General features: G+C 41.1%; 1 protein-coding gene across 2 annotated transcripts in view; it reads right to left on the bottom strand.

The window, feature by feature from the left end:
- The window catches only part of CTDSP2 (CTD small phosphatase 2), a 51,339-nt gene that overhangs the window by 4,602 nt on the left and 22,491 nt on the right, over positions 1-24,246 (bottom strand). The window contains exons 2-7 of one of the 2 annotated variants that reach the window (XM_063293785.1): positions 8,952-9,100; positions 7,269-7,307; positions 4,710-4,811; positions 3,839-3,895; positions 1,698-1,790; positions 952-1,137 (exon numbers count right to left, since the gene is read on the bottom strand). In XM_063293785.1, coding sequence (XP_063149855.1) covers positions 952-1,137; positions 1,698-1,790; positions 3,839-3,895; positions 4,710-4,811; positions 7,269-7,307; positions 8,952-9,100 — 626 coding nt within the window. The remainder of the gene's footprint in view (positions 1-951; positions 1,138-1,697; positions 1,791-3,838; positions 3,896-4,709; positions 4,812-7,268; positions 7,308-8,951; positions 9,101-24,246) is intronic. The other variant, XM_063293787.1, reaches the window with a different exon arrangement.

Here is a 24,246-nt window from a genome sequence, read left to right as displayed (position 1 = left end):
TGGAGATGGGTCTGCCCTCATATCAACCATATACCAAGAAGTACAACTTCAGAAAAGGAGCTAGGAGCCAGACATATTCTCAGCTGTATCAAAAACCCCACAGTAACAGAAGACCCAAAAATCTAATCATTAGAGGCAAGACTAGTTAGACAATATCAACTAATACTAAGTACTCATTACTACAGCTGCTGTCATTAGTTGTCCTCTGTGAAATCTTGCAAGGGTTGAGTTCTCTTGTGCACATATTGTTTCACAGGACAAGAGTCTGAAGTGTGCTGAGGATAGGGTGTTGTTGTCTTTTTGCACTGGAGAGTGAAATCTGAGAACTGTTTGAAGTTGGCTTTAAGAAAAGGGAAAATACTTTAAAAGATTGAAGAGGGAAACAAAGTGGCATGTTACCAGGATGCTGCCACTTTAAAATGGAAGAAGGTAGATAGTGGCTGTATGAATGCCAGTCAAAGAGAGGGAATTAACTGAATTCTCTCTCGTTATAATCCCTGTGTATAGGGCAGTGTTCAGAAAACTGGGGAAGGCAGCTGAGGAGGAAAGTAAGGGAGAATTTCTCAGTAGTCTCTACATGCAAAACTCTTGCAATGGTAAGGCAACGAAGAAGATTAGTATCCGCCTCTGCACTGTTACTATAAAACTCTGGCAAAGGGATCTGAGAAGAAGCATTCCCCCTTTCTGTCACTGAAGAGGGAATGCTGCTTCCAGAGCAGACCATCAGTCATTCGTGCATAACTCAAAAATGCAAATGTCACAACATGCACCACCTTAAAGGGAAAAGCAAGGGAACAACTCTCGAAGATGCTATGATGTTTTTTGAATTCTTCCCTAAAATCAGATTAAAATGTTTTTTAGCCAAGTGATCTATCAAAATTGGAACTACAAATTAATCCACAATCCCACTCCCCAGCCATCACTTATAGAAGACTAGAGAGTAAAGCTCACCGCATTCTCTGGATGGAAGATGTAGGAAGCTGGAGAATTGTCCAGGATCAGGGTTTTGCGCAGATCACGGCCCAGTCGGCTGAGATCCTTAACATAACATCCCTGGTGGAACACGCATGACTCCCGGAAGAGGCGGGCCCGGAAGACTCCACACTTGTCCAGAAGGTCAGTGACTGGGTCAGCATACTGGCCAGAATGACAGTGAAAGATATGGGACTGTTTTTTGCATACGAACAAAAACAGTAACAATAAGAGGATCCAGCAGGCAGACAATCTGAATTTTATGCCTCTACAACCAGGTCCCATAAATGCAGAATTTGCTACTTGGCATTGATACTTTTAAGTGACATTTTATGGATTTGGCAATCATATTGGTAATGCCTCAGTGAGATCACCAATCCTTCCCGTGTCATCACTCTCCAAACATGTTGGACTTCAACTCTAGGAATTACTTTTGACATGTAAAACGGAAATTTGGGCAGTTAAAAAACCACATCTATAAAACACCCACTTCAACAAGGCTGCCTTATACATATGTACAAGCAATTGTGAGTCTGTGCAGAACTTTCAGTGGTCAGTTATTAGTAAGGACTTAAACTCCCTGCAAATCTAAAACTACATCTTATCCATTTCATACAGTTTAAGTAAGTGACAATTTTCTTTTTATTTTCGTATCAGGCAACTTTGAAGGCACCAGACAACTCTCCAAGCCCCATTTCAGGCAACACCATCCAGAACCCACTCACCTTAGCTAAGCTGGCAGTGAACAGCACACACTCAAACAGCTCCCCCATCCGCCTCAGGAATTCATCTACAAATGGTCTCTTCAGCACATACACCTAGAGATCAACAGATAGGTGAGGAGATGGTACGTAAAGTACTTGCTAAGATCAGCAGCTTGCTTTAGAGCTGGAGCAGTGGAGGGTCAAGTTTAACTCCAGCATGGCCAAAATATGCAAGAGTGGCAGACATTTTAAAGGTGAAATGGTAGATAGAAACAGGTTGGCAGAATCCTCCTCCAACCCACCATTATTTCACAATCCACCCAACCACACAATCTTCCTTTCATCGCTCAGGCTGCTTTTATCCCACAGAGTCTGGCAAGACACGTAGGGGGGAGAGGAGAGAGGAACAGCATTTCCAGACTCTATTCATATCATTTGGCAAACATCCAGTCAGAGAGATCTGTGTTTGCTCAATAATATGAATGAAGAGTAAGGGAAAACTTTAGCAGGGTTGGAAGCCTCGGTTTGCAAGCACAATAAGTGATCTCAGCCTAAGTTCTGGAACAGCTGCAACATTTTTTTTTTCCTTGCAAATTCTGGGAATTGCATTCCCAACACATCTTGAAAATACCACAGTTTGGAAGGTTGCCCTAGATATCCAGTTTCTGACCATCTCAGAGGTGAGAAGCTTCTAACAGAAAAAAATGAACTTATGATTTATGGTTTTGATGATTAGACAGAAGAGATTGTAGGAAAAAGAGAGATGTTGTAACCACAGAGCAAGAGGTAAATTTATAATTGTACTTATAAGTGCTATAAAGAAGATTGGAAGCCACTTCTTTGTATCTTTTTTCTTTCTTTTCTATTTTCTTTTTACTTTCTTTTTTCTTTCTTGCACTTTTAGCTGTCTCTTTGATTTTTTTTTCTCACTCTATATTCGTTTCTATTAGTTTTACCTTCTTTCTTAAAATCTTTAATAATTTTTTTTTTTTTTTTAAGAGGTGAGAAGCTCCTGGAGGAAAGGTGGAATACGAATCTAACAAAATAAGAACGGAAGGGGAAAAGGGCAGATAACTATTGTGGAACCTCATCCTGTACCTCCCCAGTGTCACCAGTGAAAGCCAGCAGGATGAACTGGTTGAGGTATCAGCCTTGGACAGGGAGACCTTGGTTCAAATCTCTGCTCTGCTGTTACACTCAGTAGAGGACACCATGTCTTAGTCTAACATAACTCACAGGATTTTTCTGTAAATATAAAAAAGGCAGGAAGGACCAACCACCCTATTCTGAATTCCTTGGAAGAGTACATTTTTAAAAAATATACAATATGAACAGGAAGTATATATCAGCTAATTATATTTACTCTATGAAGCAAGCAGATTTGCTCTCATAGGACACAAGAAAGGTACATCCAAACTACTACTTTATAAACTGCTGTATATTCTCTATAAAGGACACTGCCACAAACAAGCAAGAAGACAACTTGCTAGACTATGTCGAGCAGAGGTCTTACGTAGCTTTACTTATTTTAAAGGGGATGGTTCCTTAAACAGTGTTATTCTTATTAAGGAAGCTGCACCAGCTGGCTGATTCTTGCCCATTTGCAGAACCTTTTAAATTACATTTCCAGCCTTCGCCACAACCAACACTGTTGTAACACACCCAGTTAAAATCTGCCAAGTCAATTGCAAGGACACCTCCTCCTGTGGATAGGTAAGGAGTAGCTACCCTATCAGAAACCAACTGCAGGATTGTATAGCCACTATTTCAGACATTTTAGGGAACAGGGTACTGAAACAAGTGTAATTCAAGTTCCGACAGTCCTTGTTGATCTCTGCCATCCTTCACCTTGTGACTTTTCCTCTCCGAAAGCTCCTGCCGTTGCATCATCCAACCAGGGAGGTCACGATGGTGGAACCTCATTCCTCGTGGCAAGAAGCCGCCTCCTGAAACAAGTAATCAAGAATAGGCCGTGTTGCCTGGTAACAGCCTATCCTGGATTACTTGAACCAGGCTGAGGCCTTCACTGCACGGCCTTCTTCCTCTTCTCTTTTGCGCATCGTCTTGGCTAAGAGAAGAGGCCTAAACATCCATGTGGTGCCAGAAGCAAAGCAGCCCAAAACCCATCCAACCCAACTCACTTGGAATAGCAAGAGGCTTACCTCGTGGGTTGTTCCCTCTATTTCAACCGGCACAATGAAGTCAGCATTGTTGATTGGCTGAGAATTTTGTTAAAAGGAACGTGTTAATCTGGAAAGCAAACCTGTACCATTTTCCCCCTCCCCAGCAGGACCCCCCTCTCAAATTTTCTGCCTAAAGGCAGCTTCTGACTTCTTTCCAGATTTTTTTTAATGACATTATTTCATAGGGTTTGCTTCCATTTCCACTGCAAGACTCTACATTTTGTCTCATTTTTTAAAGAGACCATCTTAAATGCTTGCAGCAATATATATCAAAACCCTAAATTCCCTCATGGATCAGGATTAAGCATTTAGTCATGCTACTTCAAACCTATGACAGATTCTTCCCATTTGCTGATGGGAGCCACCAACACAAATTTGTTGTTATGCTGACTGGGGAATTCTGGGAGTCGAAGTCCACACATCTTAAAGTTGCTGAGGCTGAGAAACACTGATCTAGAGTAAGCAACACAGTGCCCCACCAAGAAGTTTTGAACCCATAAGCTCTGACATTGCTCTTGCTACTTGGGGCTTAGAGGAGCTGTAGTTACAGTGGTGGAGTAAATCCTAAGTTGTCTTCATCGGTATATCATCACTCTTTCCAGGGACAGAACATATATGAAGAGATGCGATGTGAGCAACATGCCTCTAAATATGCTGGTTAACTACTCCTTTTAGTATGATATGTTGGCCAATATATCTGAAAGCCATCAGACTGGAGGAAATTTAAATCAGATATTCCCTCTAAAGCAGACCTTCATTCCCCTGATCTAGCATGCCCTCTGGGTTTTCTTGTTCTTGTTTCTCCATTGTGCAATATTATAGAAGTTAGGGAGCTACTCAAGGGTCTCACCTTGAAGGAACTGTGCACTAAGGTCTCATCCAGGTCAATCACCACACAGATTCGGCCCTGGTCTTGCTGAGTCACCTCAGGGAGAAGGCATGTTCCAGGAATCTAGAAGAAGAAAGGCGAGCTTAGCTTCCACTGGCTGCAAGAACCACATTTTATGATATGTGTGTCTGTTGTATCCTGTTTTAATTTTACAAGTTTAATTTTGCAACTTAATATTACAGCTGTGCAGGGCTTTGAATATGAATGGAATGCATGCACATAGCAGCGGTCAGCAATTCCTTCAATCCAACAGATCTTTTCCCAGCATCAAGCTGCAACTGCTCACTCTGGGAACAGATGCAGCTGCTTTAAGGAAGTGCTTGCAAGTGTTACATGAGCCCTGTCTCACGCACCATACCCCCTTTTTCCTTTTGAATCTGAACTTAATAAAATTTGAATAATAAATAAATAAACTTCTGCCCTGCTCTGCTTTGTATGTCACCCATTCCCAAATGGTTCTGGGCAGCTTACCAAAAAATGATGCTTTTGGGAGGTATATATAAAAAGCTTCATGCACTTATATTAACAAGCGCAATACTCCACCCTGCTAAAATGTCTTATTTTAGCAACATATCCATCCTGTTTGCAGAGAAAGACAGCATGGTGAAAAAAGCTAGGCCTAGTATTTAATATATCCATATCACCTCAGGTTTTAGACCTTGGAGATCCTTAACCCCCACAACTGAAATACCCAAAAGGTCTCTTCTTCCCTTTAACTAATGGATTTATTTTTAATTTACCATTGTTTTTAATGCAGGGCTACAACTAATATAGAAGCTTTTTAAAATGTAGAATGATTCCAGTATTATAAATCATAGGTCCCCTATATCTTTCTATTATCTATCTATCCATCCAATAAAGCTTCAATGAATTAACTTTATTTTTATGATAAGGATGTGCCATTGTCTGATTAAGTTTCAATTCTTTTCTAAAGCTTTCTAACTGCAAGGCAAGTCATATTATATATTATTTCATAGACAAGTACATTTCAGCACTTGGTCAAAGCCAGTTCTGAATAACTGAATATGCCTTGACTCTGCATACTGTGCTGACATATTCACATTTTCTACAGCAAACATCAGATCCCTTTCCAAAGTAGTCACTGCCACTTAAAGCTCAGAAGGTACACACATTTTTTAAAATTTAAGCCTACCTTTATGCCATAAGTTGACCTGTAAATGTCGCAACTGGTATTAACTGGGTACTTTTATTTATATTTTACCTGTCTTGTTTTTACCTTTGAAATGTATTTTTTTGTGATTTAACTGTATTTTATCATACTTTATTGTATTTTTATGTTTGCTGACCACTGCCCTAAACACCATTTGCTGACAAACTGGGATCCAAATTTAGGAAATATATGCAGAGACAGAAAGAACACTGTCCCACATTTCTCCTCACTACATTTCCCATAACACTCAACAGAATCTTGCAACTTTTCAGGCAAATGGGTAGCAGCTTCCCCTGTTACTACCACTCCATACTTCACCGTGGCATTTTTAACTTCCAAGGAAAACTGTCTCTATTTATTTGACAGACAGCTACATTTTCCAGAAACAATTTATACGCTGACCCATGCTGTTGGCATGTGGGGGGGAGGGGTACCACTATGAGGCAGAGAGAGAGAGAGAGTGTGTGTGCACGCCAAAGAAGGAGCAGTAGTCTGCAATCAAGCATATGCTCTGCAAAACCCCAAATTTTTGAGTTGGGAAAACACTGCCATGGTAAAGCATGCTATATTCATCCCAAGGTATCTTTGTGGCCTCATTTACCCAAACCGCAGATAAACCTGTTTCTGGATTCTGTCATTTCTGCTGCAGGAATGGGCTTGAGAACATTAACTTTCTACTCAGGAATAAGCTCTTGTTGTAATTCAGTCTGTTCCCTGATGTGCAGAACTTTCCACACCCCGAATGGGAAAATGATCAGTCCTGTGAATCCTTACCTGCAACTGACAGAGGAACACTCCTGAAGAGAGTTTCACAAACTCATCTGCTCTTGGTGTGAATTACACCATGCCACATTCCCACTCTCAGAAATTTGCTCTCAACAGCAAGACAAAGAGGACCCCATTTCACAGGAGATAAATAGAAATGTGCTTAGTCAGAGAAGGATCATTTTCTTTTGTTCACATATACAAATGTGAACGTTCCTGTGTACACACACACACACACACACAGAGGCAAGATTAAAGTTCTCACTAGGTGAGAGCTGGGTATCTACTACGTTATTTTCTTTCCTTTTTTTAAGCCTTGTTGCCACACAATTTATTTGGATGAACACATCAAAACTTAGTTGCAACTAACTCTCATTGAAAATACTGGCAATGCTGAACCAGCAGACACATTGAACCATTACCTGATTCATGCAAGCAGGACCTCAAATGCAACTATTTGCTGGCCCATATTGGGCATTTTCTCTCAGCGGGGAACTACCAATGCATGCCATTTACAGAGGACAAATGAAGACTTGGCTCAAGAGCAGAAAGAGATCTCTCTTGCCTTTAGAACAAACACATACCTGATAAAACTGGTATTGAAGACACTGCAACAGATCAGACTAAAAGGGGGGAAAAAAGAGGAGAGCAAAGATGTAGGTTTATGAGAAAGATGAAACTGTAATACTATTCCTCAGGGGTTTCAGCAAAGCCTTTTACCTCCCTTTGTCAAGGAACAGCATTTCAAAGGCTGATTTCACACACTACACATTTCTCACCCAGAACAGTCACGGTGAATGAAGAAAAGGTGGCCGAGGGACTCTGAAAAATTACAGGCACTACATGCTTCAAAAGCTTAGAGCAGCATTTCTCAACCTTGGCAACTTTGATGGGTGGATTTCAACTCCCAGAATTCCCCAGCTAGCCATACTGGCTGGGGAATTCTGGGAGCTGAAGTCCACCCATCTTAAAGTTGCCAAGGTTGAGAAACACTGGCTTAAAGTATATTGTAGAACATGGTTGAGGAGCAGGAGAGAGATACTTCATTCTTAAAAGAGAGCTCACCCAATTTAATTCTGCATGGGAAGTCTTCCCCTTAATACTTAAGCATTGGAATAGGAAACCCAAGCTTAGCAGTGAGGAGACGTTTAAGCCTGTCAATGCAGCCCTAGTCTCCTTGGGGCAATAGACAGAAATTAAGTGGCGCTCTTACTTATAGGCATTTTTCAAAAAAAAAAAAATCACAAGCAAAATAGGTGCATTACATCTCCATTAAGCTTACACCCAATTTATTCAACCAGGCCAAATTTTCAAAAAGAAAAAGAAAAAAGGGAAGAGCAGGTGACAAATGACTTTAAAAGCTCCTGCTTACAAAAAGGTTGTCCATCCCTGCTATGCGTAATGAAAGTTATTTTCTTTATGGTGGAACTTAATTTCCACTTTTTAAAGAGGAGAGAGACACAACCATAGAGGAGAGATGATGCAACTAAACTACATGGTTTTAAAAAAGGGATAGGTATACGTCATCAACTGTAATTTTTAACTTTTTTTCTGTCTGCTTGCACAACTACAGAAAATAGACTGAAGTCCATTTCTAGATAAAACGGGCTTGCCTTTCACTGATCCACTCTCCCATCAGGATTAGCTGTGGCTTCCCAGCCCATGGAGAAGCAGAGAAATCTGCACATGGGCAGTAACTGCAAATTATTTCCTCCTCCTATGTGACAGCACTCTCCACTGATACCAGTAACACAGCCTTCCCCAACTGGGCATCTTCTAGAGGTGTTGAGACAGCAGCTCCCAAAATTTCCATTTGCAAATTCTGGGAGTTTCAGTCCTCACACAGCAACAAGGTGTTGGGTTAGGGAAGGCTGCCATGACGTGCGAAACAGTTCTAAAAGCAATTGCTTTCAACACAACCAGGTATCTCCCTGCTGCAGGCAATTTTGTAAAAGAACAAAGAAGGAGCAGGTTAGAGATAAATGAAGACTGGTGTTTTTCTGAGCACAGGGTAGAAGGTTGTTTGCTTGACAAAAAGGAGACAGATACAGGCAGGAGAAAATTAGAAGCAGGAAAGGACGTTCACAGACAGAATAGCAATGTGAGCATTTGGTGCCTGGGGGAGCGGGCAGCGTTCATATCCTAAGGGCACACCCTACCTCTGGAATGCCAGGATCCAGAAAGGAAAGGAGCCCCAACCCCACTAGTTGCGCTTGCAGCACTCTGGGTGGGCGAATTCAGCTACTGCCACACCTGCACTCCCTCACCTTGGCGATGGTGTTCGTCTCTTCCTTGTGCAGCCCATGACTGGCACCAAAGGCCGTCTGCCCAACATTCTGTGCACGAAGGCAACAGAAAAGAGCCTTGAAGATGCTCCGGCCACGAGGCTTCTTCGGGGAGGATTTGGACACCAACACTGCAAACAGAAGAGTAAGATCTTGTTACATTCACACACAGGCCTGCAGCACAGGAGAACATTTCATCGCCTGGGGTAGGCAGGGCCGCAACTGGGGGGGCAAGCATGTGCCCCGAGCACCATGCTGGGGGAGGGCACCGAAATGAGCGCTGGGGGGGGGGGGGCACAAAAATGGGCATAGAATCCATGTTTGCCCTGGGAGACACAGACCCTAGTTGCGGCCCTGGGGGTAGGCATTTTTGGGAATCAGAAATAATCAACTTTAAAAAAAAAGAATCCTTTTCCACATTCTCAATTGCACTCTGCATACAAGTGCATGAAATAGCTGTGGGATAACAACATGGATCCATCATCCATAAATACATCTTACCTCTTCTTTGCTTTATTACTGTATTCCACAAGTCAGTCTTTAGCTTTGGGGAAAGGACCTCATTTTGTCAGAACCAGCAGTCTATGAAAATAATGAAGAGGCTGAACAGGGGAATCTTGCATCCATTTCTCACAATGTTCAGGGGAAACCAGCAGGTGGCACTATGGATCCACAAATATTGACCAATCCGTGCATGTTGTTCCATCACTGGCAGTATGCAAAGATTGGGAAGACTTATGAAGGGGCTTACTCACACAGCCAGATGGAATTGCCCAGAGGAAAAGAAATGGGACTGCACTAATCTGATATGCCTGTGGCTGTGGCCACTCAAGTTTCACTGCAGACAGAACATATCCAGAAAGGATAACTAAAGATAGGGGCAGAAAATCATGAGGCTCCCCACCCAAGGAAGTGGGACAGTTTCGCAGGCAGCCAGTGAGTGCCCCACCCAAGGCCCCAGCTTTCCTCATCTTCACAGGAAGCAGGCCTTGGGACAAGCCGCCTTTCTACAATATTTGCACTGGAGGACTCTTACCATCTACCAACCTTTCACTACAGCATCACAAGCATTCCTGGTCATTCTCAAATGCTTATTAGAAGAAGGTGAAGGAATGAATGGGAGTATGGAGAACTGCCCTGGAAGACAGTATCATCAGCTCCAATATATACCACTGCAGAAGAGTCCCAGGAGTGTTCTCAGTTCACACACTGCCTATCGCTTTCTGTAGCACATGACGTTGGCCACCCTTCTCCAACTTGCTACCCTTCCAATGTCTAGCCAACGGCAGAAGCCTGTGGCAGCCATCACCCCAAATATACAAAAGTGTTGAGCTGGCCACCAAAGCAGGGAATTTGTAGGCTATAGTTCCCAATTCATGTGGAAGACATTGGTTGGAGAAGGCTGTTTTCATCTGTTGCAGTTCTTTGCACAGCATAATTTTCTTGCACTGGCTAAAAGAGCTATGATGAAGTATCAGTCCAAAGGTGACAGACAGACATGCATTCTACAATTAGGTAACATTACTTCCTTAAGGGCAGATTGCTATCCTTTTTCAAATCTATTACATTAATTCTGATCTTATTTTTCCCTTACCCCCAGGATAGACCTGGAGAACTGATTTTTTTTTTCTTCGATTACCTGCACCTTGAGGTTTATGAAGCCCTAAGGAGCCACAGGACTCCTTGGATACATCAGTGCAGAAGGATTGCAGGTTGCATTCTACAATCTCTGTATGCTTCCATGAGTCAGTCCAGTTAAGATTTTTTGCCTCCATATGAAGAGCCTAGGCATGATTATCTTGGAGTAGCCCCCACACAATCATGTTCTGTTACAGCACATCAGCCATATAAACTTGCCAGAAGCCCATTCTCCATACTGGGTTTATCCAAGAAGGTTGCATAGTTGCCGGGCTTTTGAGCAAGATCCTGGAATGATTCATCCCATCATGAATAGGAACAGGCAGATCATTTCTGAACAGTGTTATTTTTAGTGAGTATTTGTTCCTATGTGCATTCTATCATGCTTTGTTTTTCATCTGCATTTTCAAAAAAATCTCTATGAAAAATTACATCTAAACACACAGTCTTGAATGCATCTTCTCACAGCATATGATTTTCTAAATATATTTTTATTCTAGAAGTAAGCACAATACTGTAACAGCACATTTAGTTTTAGACCTGATCTGCAAGCTTCAGAGAGGTAAGAAGGATAGCAATGTTCACCCCTGCACATTAGCCTGGAAGAAGCAGGTCAGCTCATCCTGCATTGGAATTCAGAAAGTGAACCTCTTTACCTGCATTCAACTAGATGAAGCATTCTCCAAGACCCCTCTTGTAGCAAAAAGAATTGCTCCAGGCTTTTTGAAGGCAACAGTTAGAGCAGCATGGCAATTTTAAAAAACTGCACTGTGAACCATCAAATCCAAACTTGAAGTCTTAGTTGTGAGGAACATTAGTAACCTTGACCTGTACAAAAGCAACAGAATGAGGTGGTCCCACAGAAGGAACCAAAGCCCTTTAAACTGCATCCTGATCATCACAGCTTTGACTATTCCTCTGCATTACTAAAGCCACACAAACAAAACCCCAGCAGACCCTGATAGACTAACTTTCTATTTAAAGGCAAGTATTTTCTTCATACTGTTCAACTCTAATACATGTAAAACTCTAAATATTCTGTATCATACAACACAGAAAGAAGTAATACACTGCTTTCGGTTTCTTTTCCATCAATAAACAGGGTCTCTTTAAAAGAAAACCTCAGATTCTTAAAATCTCCACAAAAGCCGTGCTATTTAGTCATGCTCAGAGTTTTCAAACTATGGAATGATCTCTTAGAGGCTGAGTAATCAGAGTCCTATTTGAATGTGAGACAAACTGGGGGAAAGAGAAGCAGAAAGTCTAAGACTGATTTCAGTGCTAAAAGGCAAAAAACCCTGTTCTTATGTGAAGAAGGGTAAGAAATGACTTAAAAAGCATCCCCTCCATGTCTCAAATTCTTACTTCACATCCCCAAACCTACAAGGGAACTGCTTTTTTTATTCAAGCAAACCCAGACCCTTCTCCGGATACATACTCCTGCTTCCCAAGGTTACTGTGTAATATCCAGAAATAGACCCATAGCTACCATCAGACCTCAAGCCGGCCATTTGAGGACAGACACTGTCCCGCTGGCTCTGGCCTTGGTTAATGGAAAACTTTTCATTTGCTCTGTTAGGAATCCAAAGAGCCTTTCACTGAGTAACTGGGAAGGTGGAAAGCTGGGAGATATGGATCTGGGCACCCAGGGGTTGTTTGGAAAATTCAGGGCATGATTAGAATGATTACTGATGGTCAGCAGATACTTTGTGATCATTATTGACTAGTTTTTGATGGACTAAAATGTATCACAGGAATGGACAATCTGGTGCCCTCCAAATACTTTGTGGGAGCTTTATCAGTTTCGTGGCCCAGAGGTCTGGGTGCTGTTATGCAAGATATGAATCTATGGAGGTTGCTGAGGCTGATGCAAAATTACATGGCCCTTGCTAACTACATGACCTTGCTAAGAGCTCACTGGTTCCTTATCACATTCCATGGGTGAGCAATGCCCTATCTGCTAAATGACCAGAGAATGTACTCCTGCTTTACAAATGGAAACACACATGGGAGCAACTGAGTCTAGCAAGAAAACAAAATCTGTCAATGCAAGCAAGACCCAAGTAGTTATTTTCTCCTACTCCTGATATAGAAAGTAAAATGGTTTGGTTCCAGGTCTCAGGATCAGGTTGTCTATTCCAGCCTCACCTAAACAAAAGCTAAATTCTTGCCTCAAGTGGAAAGGATGACAACAGTTGAGAAGAAAATTCTGGAACAGATTATTAAGCAGTTGGTATGAGAGCACTTACAGAAGAATACATTGCTTGCCAAGGGGCAGCATGGGTTGATCAAGAACAAGTCATGCCAAACCAACCTGATCTCCTTTTTTGATAAAGCAACCAATTTAGTTGGCCACAGGAATGTAGTAGACATAATGTATCTTGATTTCAGCAAAATATTTGACAAAGACTCCTATGAGATTCTGGCAGAGAAAATAACATGTGGACTGGACTATGTTAGCATTAGATGAGTAACAGAACTAGCTGAACAACTGCATCTGATGAGTGTTATATCAGGGGTTTCATGTGAAGCTGGAAGAGTCAAAGGCATCCAGGAGAGGTCCATTCTAGACCCTGTGATGTTGGCATTTAAGAAAAGAACAAAATCTGTAAGTGGTGATGGATAGGGGACTTAGCAAATGCCCTAGAGGATAATATCAAGATTCTGCAGGGTCCTGATAAGCTGGAACATCAGGCAGAAAGAAGCAAATTGAATTTCAACAGCGACAAATCTGAAGTCTGGATATGGGTAGGAAAAAGCAAAGACACGAATATAGGATCAGGAAGAGTAGCACATAGGATCTGGGTGTCTTGGTGGCTCACAACTGACTATGAGCCAATCATATGATGCAGCTGCAAAAAAAGTAAGTGCAATCCTGCTGCATCCAACGAAAAATAGCATCAATACCAAGAGAAGTCATTGCTTTTGTATATTCTGCGTTGGTCAGTCCATACCTAGAATATTGCATGCAAGTCTAGACATTATATTTTAGAAGAGGAATTAACAGACTGGAGTGTGTCCAGAGGAAAGCAACCAAGATGATGAGGGGCTGGAGGAATGGTTGGAGGTATCAAGGGTATTTAGTCTGGAGAAGATTGCAGGGAGACATGACAGTTGTCTTCAAGCATCTGAAGGATGTCATGTATAGGGAAGTACTATTCAAAATAGCTGAAGACGGGACAAGAAAGAATGGATTAACTGATTACAAAGTAGATTTTAGCTGAAAATCAAGAAAAATGTCCTAAGAGTAGGAACTGTTCAATAACGGAACAGACCGTCTTCAGAGATGGTGAACTCTCCTTCCATTCTGTGATTCAATCAAAGCAAAGGGGTAATAGGAAATAATTGCAATAAAATTCTGTTACTTGTTCTTAGACTTTAGTTCAGTTCTGGATTAAAATTGAAGTCTATGCCAAAGCTTTCTCAGAATAGGAAGATTTTGAGGAAGACCTGAAGGCTTATGTCAACATTTAACAAAAGAACGAAATTGGTAAGTGGTGATGGATGGTAAACTTCTCTTGGGAAGTGTTAAGCCATGGCCCTAGAGTCTAAATACATTTGTTGATTTCATGCATTCAGCAAACTGCACCTTAACCCTAGTTTAAAAGAGAAGACTCCACCGGTCAATTTTGCAACAACTGAAGCAGAATTAAAAACTGGCAGTAGACACTATGGAAGGAATGTTTTCTTTTCCCTCATCTGCAGTGCTGCTGCCACAACCTCTTCTCCTCCTCCTGATTGTTCCATGCCCTCACTTCTCTCTGCCAGTTTTCAAGATCAGCTAAGGTACATTTGCAACAGATATTGTAACTGGCAGCAAGCAAGACCCTGCAAGCTAAATTCAAGCAGGAATTCTTGCTCCTCAAAGTTGGCCTGAGCAGGTAATTTGGGTGTGTGTGTGTGTATGTATTTGCCATCTTTGCAAATTTGTTTTAGGTTCTATCAGTCACAGGAAGCAGCAAAAAATGTTGACTGAGTTTGGGTCAATGACCATGGATGCCCCAGCAAAAATACTCTACTCAACCATGAACCTACTTCACAGGATTATAATGAGGATAAACAGGCTACTGAGAGGGAAGGGAGCACTGTGCAATTCAAAAATCAAAATGTTGGTCAGCCTTATATCGGAGATTTCACAAGGCATTGTCCACATACTTTTCAGCCTTTGTTATCCAAAAGGTCTAGAAACATTTTTTAAGAAAAAAAGAAACAACCTTCTTGAGCAAATTTATCAAACACCCAACGCTTTGCAGAGAATTGCCAAAAGACACAAACTCTACATCTAGCATTTTTCAGATGGAAATCAAAGCTCCCCTTTTCAAAATATGTCTCTGTTCGTTCCAGCACAGATCTTCGAGGTTCTATTTCTGACCCTTGAAGCAACACACTGAAGAAGCAAGGCAGAGATTTTTAAGGGGACAACAACAAACTTCTCTAGGAGGAAGCTTACAGTTGATAAGGAACTTCAGGCTGGCATCACAAGCTACAACTTTTTTCCGGCTTTGGTTTGGCAAGTTATTTAAAGCCAGCCAAGTGTAGCTTAGTCAACAAACGATGGCCAAGCAAATTATGATTTAGCACAATATGCAGATCTAATCAATGTATCTTGATTGCTCCCAGGTGTTTTCTCCCATGACTAAAGGGGCACAGAATGCCCTACTTCTCTCCTGGTGATAGAAAATGCCTTATTATGTTGAATGTCACTACTGGAAGAGTCTGGGCATTCCAGCAGCACTTACTAGGTTTTAAAGCTTTTGCTCCTCAGGATTCCCAGACTGCCTCATGGACCCCATTAGGATCATTCCAATTTCAAGCACAGCAGCAGAATCCCAGGGGAAAGATAATTCCAGCATGTAGGCTCATAGGGTCAAAACAGGTCACAAAATGAAAAAGAGAATCAGAGGGAAGAGGAAGAAAGCAAGATCAAGCAATAATTATTAATCATAAACAACAGCTCATATTTAATTAATAGCAGGCTACAGATCATTGAAAAACGAAGAAGCTTTTGTTTTTTCAGCAGGACCAAGGAAATGGTCTGCCTTCTATCTCATCAGTTTGGATTAAATAGGAAAAAGGGTTCAGTGGCACAGGGAGAGGGGGGGAGACAAGTGAGAACATGTGCATCATGACCCAACTCTACTCCTTCATACTTGAATGCAACATCACAATGCAGGTACAAAAGGTCAGAGCTTCATTGTGATGTCACAACGCATGTTTCATCACTTTGGTGACATAATCGTTTGCAACAGACACCTAAGTTCAGACAACAATTTCTGTCAGGGAAAAGATACGAAAAGGATTCAACATCTCCTAAATATACTGTTCCAATAACAAAGCCCTTGTGCCATTAGCAGCTGCTTCAGGGTGGTAAAAAAGTTATCGTAACAGATTCTGCCCTGTATTCTGAGCAAAAGAAACTAAAAATCTTGCATTGGGACAACCCATGTTTTGTTTCCCCATGCCTATTTGCATAGATCTGCTCATTCTCGATTGCACATCCAAATTCCTCCCTTGCTAATGAAAGTTCTGCCATTTTGGAGATTTTGTTTTGCCAAATCAGTTTCTGTATTCTTAGTTACACAGCCCTGAGTCTAAAACAGGATTTCTCAACCAGGGTTCTGCAAGAGGTCACTAGGGGTTCCCTGGGAGATCACAATGTATTTAAAAAAATATTTCAAATTTGGGCAACTTCACACTAAAGAGGTACGTTTCATTCTTTATTTTCAGTTTAAGAACACTGTTAAGGCATATAGACAGGCCTACACAGGAAATGAATACAATAATTTTGTAACTTCTGGCCTATATTTGAGCCTGAATGTGCAAGGGCTCCTCAAGGCCTGGAAAGTATTTCAAGGGATCCTCCAGGGTCAAAAGGTTGAGAAGGCTGGTCTAGAATCATCACAATTACTATCCAACAAATGCCCAAAATTAAATCACAAATCTATACAACAAGCTAACTGGGTTAGAAAAAGATGTCACTATCACAACATTTTTCTCTGCATTACTTTTACCCTAAATGCACATACTTTCTGGTGATTTAGAAATATTAACTGGGAAAAGGCATTTTGCATTCCGCCCACTTCAACTGAAAATATAAATTGATTGCATAATAAAATGCTCATCTATGAAAGATCCTAACAAAATGAAATACCTAAATTAAAAAATTTAGTACAATTTCTCTCCCAGTTCAGAAGTTCAGCAAATTCAGAAAGAATTCCCCAAACCCCAAAAAGTAGCCATTCCCAAACATCCCTAATAGGGAAATTTAAAAATCAATGCCACGCTATTTTAACGTACTCTTGGAATCACTGGCCAAAAACATCCCATAAAAGCTTTTCCTCTGCCTACTTAAAACTTGCTACTCATTAGGAATAAACGCCTAGAAGCTTTGTGGGCATAGGGCATTTATCCTGCCTCCTTTCCACGTGCATGCTCTCCACACACCCACACCGTGGGACTTTTTCCAGGCAGAAGATAAAAACTCTGCAGTTCCTACACGGACAATATATTAAGTTAAGGAAGGAACAGGAAGGAACAGTAAAATACTGTTTTGGATCCCTGGCCCCGCAGAGCTTAAAAGAAAAATATGAAGGCTAGAGTAAGGTTAGCCCTCTAGATTTTGCACAGCCAATGATGAGGGAGGCCAGCAGTTACAGCCCAGCCACGCATGCAAAATTACACTTGTGCCCAAAACATTCTGCTCCTACATCTACAGCTTGAGCTAGAGGTAGGATTCAAGATGTTCGAGGCATAGGAGGGGAAAAGGGGAATAGGATCTCTCACATTACTTTTTCCAAGGGTACTTCCTGTATTGTATTATTTCTTATCTTTACCATACTCTACTGAGGTTCTTTCAGATCAGTACTGTCCTATGCCACCTGCGTTCTCTGGTGCCCTTATTGTGTGTGAGGCCAAATGTTACAGCAAATTCTGCGACTGCTTTTAAGATGCAAGCATGTGCTGTCTCCAACTGTTGCATATTTCATCTGGCTGTCCTATCTCCACTGTTTTGTCCTTTAACCAAGGAGGGCCACCATCTTCTCTCTCTAGCAGAGTCTCTGTTATCTCCTGGTCAGGTGGGCAGGATTAGGAGATAAACAGTCCTTCCTTCTGTTTTTCCCCCAAACACCTAAACAGGAAACAAAATCAATGAATCACGCTAAATGCGCTGACATGTAATGAACACATCTACCTGAATGCCCACCAACCTAGGCTAGGATGTAACCGCTCTTTGCTGAACAAGCCATGGTGGCCTGGTTCACACAAATAAAGTAGTAAGCCTTCATTGTATTAAGCCAAACAAACCACATTATGGCATATCCTTATTTGTGACCAGGCCACTGACTACTTTATGCCATGCTGAGGCGCTCCCAGTGGAAACAGGAAATTCTGGCCAACGAACCGCTCCTTGTCAGCTCCACTGAAGGCTGGGTGAATGGTTAGCAGAAGACAGAGAGAACTTGAAATACTGGGGGAAAAAACACATAAATTATGTTTAAGGATGAGCAATCTGTACAACCTCAGATATGCACTTTGGCAATATACTGAATATATAAACACTAAAGCTTTCACTCTTGAATAGTTAAAGCATCATTTATAATGAATTTGCTCAATGGCTACGCTTTTGAGGAATACGTGCTCACAATGTTAGTCTTTTCTTACCACCAATAAGCCACCATTTATTCTCAGCAATTGCTCTTCAAATTAAAAAAAAAAGATCACTAAGTAAATAATTCTGAAAGCATGATAGCTTGCAGTTTATCTGAATACTAAAACTTTGAAGAGGGGCATTCATTAAAGACTTTAAAAAAAACAACAGTGGATTGATTTACACAAAAAGAGGCTCTCCACTCCATTAGATAAAATAACCTTGGCAATGCCACAGGAGAAAATCCCATGACATCCTCAGGATATTCTTGTTTCACACCTTATATCACATGCCTGCACAAAACCAGTTTCCAGGTAGATACGGAAGACCACACACAAAATGGCCCTAATGGTCATGGAGGGCTCCAAACCTTGGTGTTCTCCTATGGACTGGTTCCCTTGCCTCTTGTCTAGCTTATGTTAGCAAAGATAAAGCCCAACTTGGCTGAAGGAGCCAAAGCCAATCTGACTCCCTCTGGCAAATGTACCATTTATTCTACAGATAAGTTCACTCATGCATGTCATCACATGACAAGATGCAGGTATGAATGAGCTGGTGACACAAGAGCCTTCTCAAATGCAGACAGAGCTTTTCAGTGGGGATGTTTGACGTGTTCAGCTGCCTATCATTAAAGCAAGTGAAATCAAGCATGTAGAAGAATCCTCCTGACCTGGGAATGAGAGGAAACTCATGAAAGGTCCTTCTTTCTGCTTTCTTTTAACCAACTTGCTGGGAGACCACCTCCCCACCCCAAGCCCCATAAGCCATAAGATGGTTCTAGCAAGCAAGTCAACAGCTCCTAATAAGGGCTTCTCATCTTGCTCAGCCACAAATCTCCCTCAAACCTGCCTAATCCATTTAACTTTCCTCTTCATCTTGCCCTGGTTTGCAACCAGACATCAAGCAACGAATGTGCATGGCACACAGTTCATACTAGATTCTCTCCTTGTGAGGTTTTCCTGGGATTATTTATTCATTAGATTTATATCCCACATCTCATTTGGAAGCACAAGGCAGCATGCAAAGTGTTCCCTCCTCCTATTTTCTTCACAACAGCAACTCTCTAAGCTAGGTTGAGTTGAGAAAAACCAGACAGTCCAAAAAAACACCCAGCATGCTTCTGTGGCTGAGGGTGGGCTGATCCTGGATTTCCCGGTTGCCGGTCCAACACCCCATGCCACATTAGGGCTTAATGTGCTTTATCAGTGAGAATATCCAAAGTCACTTCGTACTGAGTCAGACCCTATGGCCTACATAGCTCAGTTTTGTCAATACCAGGAGCAAGAAACCTACTACTGCTCTTACCCAAATATTGCTAACTAGAACTCCCAGCTGGCTGAGTCAATGCAGACAATAATAAAGAATACCACAATGTAGTTCAGCAACATCCAGAGGGCAACAAGTTCCCCATCCTGATTGAGTTGACTCCTCCCATTAAGTCCTAATATGGTTTGTTTTGACAAGTCCAGTGTGTGAAGTCAGCTACTGTGATTTACCAACTACCAAGCACTTTGTGCAATGCATGAAGCTAATCACTCCCAGGGTTTTAGGTCGAAGTGTCTTTTAACTTTATGCAGCGATGTTGTGGATTGGATCTGAAACCTTGTATGAGCTCTACTCCTGAGCAACCTCTCCATTCCTCTGTCTATTGTATGAACCATACCATTATTGGGATAAACCAACCAACCACCTCAGCGTAAGGTTTAGTTGAAACCCAAGTAGGAAAGTCTGTGTAGGAAGGGAGGTTAGATTTCCTCCAGATACAACTGCCATGATGTGTCTCAGCAGAGCCAGAGGCTGCTCAGGAACTAATTACAAAATGGCGTTTATATTTTAAAGGCCTCTCAGTGCTGGATGATGACAATCTGGAGCATTTTCAGACTGCTTGACTGTTTCGATCCCAGAACAAAGTAGCAGCAGATCCGAGGAGTCCTGCTGTTGCCAAAATTGGGACAATGGAAGAAACAGGAAAATTGCACAAGTGGTTGTTGTTGTTATTCCAGGTTTTTTTTTAATGACAACCCTGCTTTTAAAAAGAAAAATAAGAAAGGGAGGGGAAAGACTTTAGCAGACATTTTAAATGGATCCAGATTTGGTGCTCAAAATGACTGATATAAAAATTAACTTTAAAAAAAAAACCCAATTTAATTTCTGAGCATGTGTTTGATTTGTCATGGAATTTGGAGGGGATGAAAATGACTATGCAGTAGTGACAGGAAGAAAAGGCAGAAACAAAAAGCCACCCAGAATCCATCAGCAGAGGACAGGTAAGACCTGGCGGATAATGGAATTCCATCATTCTTTCATGAAAACATTTTGGCAGAGTTCCATAGCTAACTTTGATGCCATTCTCTATCTCCCTGGGCGTGCGTATTTTCTATAATTAACTGCCTTAGATACCGTGTTGCTATTATTTATATTTTTGTGAATTACAAACACTTCCTTGAAAAATAAATACAGAGACTACAATATGCTTTATGCTTCTATGCAATCATCAACATACTGGAAGAGGAAAGGAGGAGGAAAATAAAAGTTACTCTGTACAGCTCCTCTGTTTCTGCCATCTGGATGCTCCTGACATCTGGCCAAACGGTCGATGGCTCCCCAGCTGCCGTACGGCCAGCAATGTTTACCAGGCATCCTGTTGAGCAACGATAGTGACATCCAGCCACGGCCCCATCTTGTGTCCAGAGTACATGTCACTCTAGCAGTACAACCCAGATACTACACAACCCCTTTCTCTCCTATCTTCTGAGGAAGAGAGGAAGCAACAGTTCAGTGCCAGAGAGGCAGGCTTTATGCTGGATCAGGTCTGTGGACACTTCCCGTTCCAGTCCAGAAGTATCAAAAACCTATTCATTACAGTAGAGAGGCTGCCCTCCCATCAGAGCCACAGTGCACTGCATCTCCGCGCTGGAAGGCAGATACCATAAAGAAGGGCACAGACTGGAACAGGCCAGCTAGTTTAAAGGAGTCCCGTGAACTGAAAGGGAAAAGTTTGGCCCTCTCACAATAAGGGAAGCCTAAGATGGTGGCTTCATCAGCAGAACCATTTAGCTTCCCTGGCAGTAATATGGAGGTGGGTTGCCACAGGCTTTTCTTAACTTCTCTGTCTAGCTTAAAGCCTTGGAATTCCTGGTGGCCTCTCACTCAGGTACTAACCAGGGTCCAATTCTGCTTGACTTTTTAAAGAATGGTACGTGCTGACACCTAGCTGGGCACTGCAGCTTTAGTGAAATGAAAATGTGCTGACATCAGTTGGTCTTACATGTCCTTTACCCAGAAGAAAACCTCTGTTCTGGGATACCATCAAGCCACTGGTTGCTGAAAATCTCAGATATGTAAGTATTTTCCCCATCTGTGGCTCAAGTAGTATTTATCTATGCCTATAGTACTGTTTCCTACTCTCCAGTCCAATAATCTCCACAGAGCAACCCAATCTGCACTGTGCCATTCTGACTACAGGAAGCCTTCATACATTTCCACAGACTATGATTACAGGTAGTTCTTGTTTAGCGACTGCCTCATTTAGCAACCATTTGCAGTTACAATGGTGATGAAAAAGTAACTTTACAAGCAATCCTCACATTTACGACCTTCGCAGGTCTGTAAAGCAAAGGAAAGCTGAAGTAAGATCATACAGTAAGCACCATCGTGGTTTCACTTAGCAACAATTTGCTTAATGACCAAGTTGTTGGTCCCGATTGTGGTCGCTAGATGAGGACTACCTGTATACAACACTGAAGGCTAGGGCTTTCAGGGAAGAAATGACAGACAAAAAGTGGAGCTGACAACTGTGGCGGAATGAAGAGCTGGACAAGGAGAGGACTTGAGATCACCCACAAGTGCCCCAGACTGTTGCTCCTTGCAAGGAGACTACAAGACTGTGGTCTCTGGTGAGTTTAGAGCTCTGGGAGATGAGGGAATAGCCATCTTGCTCAAACCGCAGTCCATACCTTTGAAAAGACACTGGGTTTGCATACTTCCTTTTCTAATCACTTTCGAAAACTGCTTGTTAACTGCTTTTCAGCTATTAGAACCTTTGGATCAACAAGTTTTACAGTGCCAGGTGAGTTTCCTTCAAACCTTAATGAAATAAGTTTAAGGACTTTAAAAAAAAATATTTTTGGAACGAACAGCAAAAGGGTGATTGAAACTGATTTTAGAAAGTTACAAAGAGACTAAGGGTCCAAATAAATTTGAAATAAGTTTTTGGAATTAATTATAAAGAATCCTTCTGGTGGGAAAATGCTGTTGTTTTGAATTCTTTTAAAAAACACAATAAGATAAGACTTTAAAAACTGGACACTAGAGGGAACTAGAAGGAACTAAAGATTACAATTAAAGGAGAAGACCACTCAAACTCAACTTACAAATACAGAATGAAGCAAAATATTTTAACATTGGACATACTGTAGGATATCTTTGAACAATGGACCTAGAAGTTAATTTTAAGAGTGTCTGCCTCATAGACAGAGTATGCTTAAAAAATGTTATGGAACAAGTTTTGCCTCACAAGATTGAGGCTGATTTGAAAGTGGATTTAAAAATGACAGGCTACAAAAATGATACAGAAAAAGATGCTACACTAGACATACAAAAGAAACCAACAGATGTCTTAATAATTAAAAAGGATATACAAATAACAAACCAAGAGAGTGAACTGGATAATTTTCCTAGATTGGATTTACAAAAGAGGCTTGTTAAAGCTTTGAAGAATTTTGTTAGCAGGGACAAAGAAAAAATTGAAAGAAATCAAATTCTAGGACATTATTTGAAGGGACTAAAGATCAAAATAGAAGTAAAAGGAAGGAATATAAAGTTGGTTTATTTGATCAAGGTTAAAATAAATATGTTGTTATCCCTGGTAACCCCTAATGGACTTTTGCTGACATCAGGATTGAAATGATGAGGTTTTATGGATGTGTTTATAGATAACAGAAGGTGATAAGTTGCTAAAATTGTTTATACTTGTGATGAAGGGGGAAGTCACTTCTTTATATATTTCTTTTCTTTTCTTTAATATATTATTTTTTTCTTTCCATTTCTTTTTTTCCTTTTCTGCACCTTTTATTTTTTCTTTTTATTCTATTATTTTTTAGTTTGTATTAGTTTTTATTGTTGTAATTTTTAATAAAATTACTATTAAAAACACTGAAGGCTAGAAATGTATTTTTTAAAGGAAAGTTACATTTTTTTTCAAATCTTGCACTTTGGAAAAACATGATGGGTAATTCTTGTGGTACTTCCAGATGGAAGGCAACTTCAAGCAAAAAATAAAAATTGTAGTCAGAAGCAATTCCATCCTTTCTTCCTTTACAAGAAAAAAACTAAAAGCAATGGTGGAAATGACAGAAGAATTACAAGGTGAAAATGGCTTACATATTATATTTATTTCACTTATTTATTACATTTATGACCTTTCCTTCAGGAGCTCGGGGTGGCACATATCGTGCTCCCTCATCCCATTTTTCCCCACTACAACTCCCCACTCCCCTGGGCTGTGGGCTGGGCTTATCAAGAACTAGTCCAAAGTCACCCAATTAGCCTCAGTGGCTGAGGGTGGAGGAGAACCTGCATCTCCCAACTTCTAGTCCAACACTTCAGCCCTACACCATACTGGATCCCTCATCAAATCCCATGAGAGATGGTGACCACACACTAAAATAAAAGCTAGGTCTTACAGCATTGATAGTAAAGAGAGTGGCAGTGCACACACTATCAAATATCATTGCTAGTAACATGGCATTAACTTACATAAAGAAGTGTTTACCACAACAGCTTTCCTTATCACTCTAATTTTCAGCCAGTTGACACTAGGTTTCTTGTTACCAGGTCTATTTCATATGCTTGATTTCCTCTCTCTAAAACTGTACATCCATACCTAATTAAATATCCAACTGATGATATTCACTTAGTTTGGATCCATACATGGAATCTAGCTTCATATTTAGGCATCCATAGATTTCACCAGTTCATCAGCTCTTTCCA

The sequence above is a fragment of the Candoia aspera genome, chromosome 2 (genome assembly GCF_035149785.1).
Source record: "Candoia aspera isolate rCanAsp1 chromosome 2, rCanAsp1.hap2, whole genome shotgun sequence".
Lineage (NCBI taxonomy): Eukaryota > Metazoa > Chordata > Lepidosauria > Squamata > Boidae > Candoia > Candoia aspera.
This window is presented reverse-complemented; position numbering and strand designations above follow the sequence as displayed.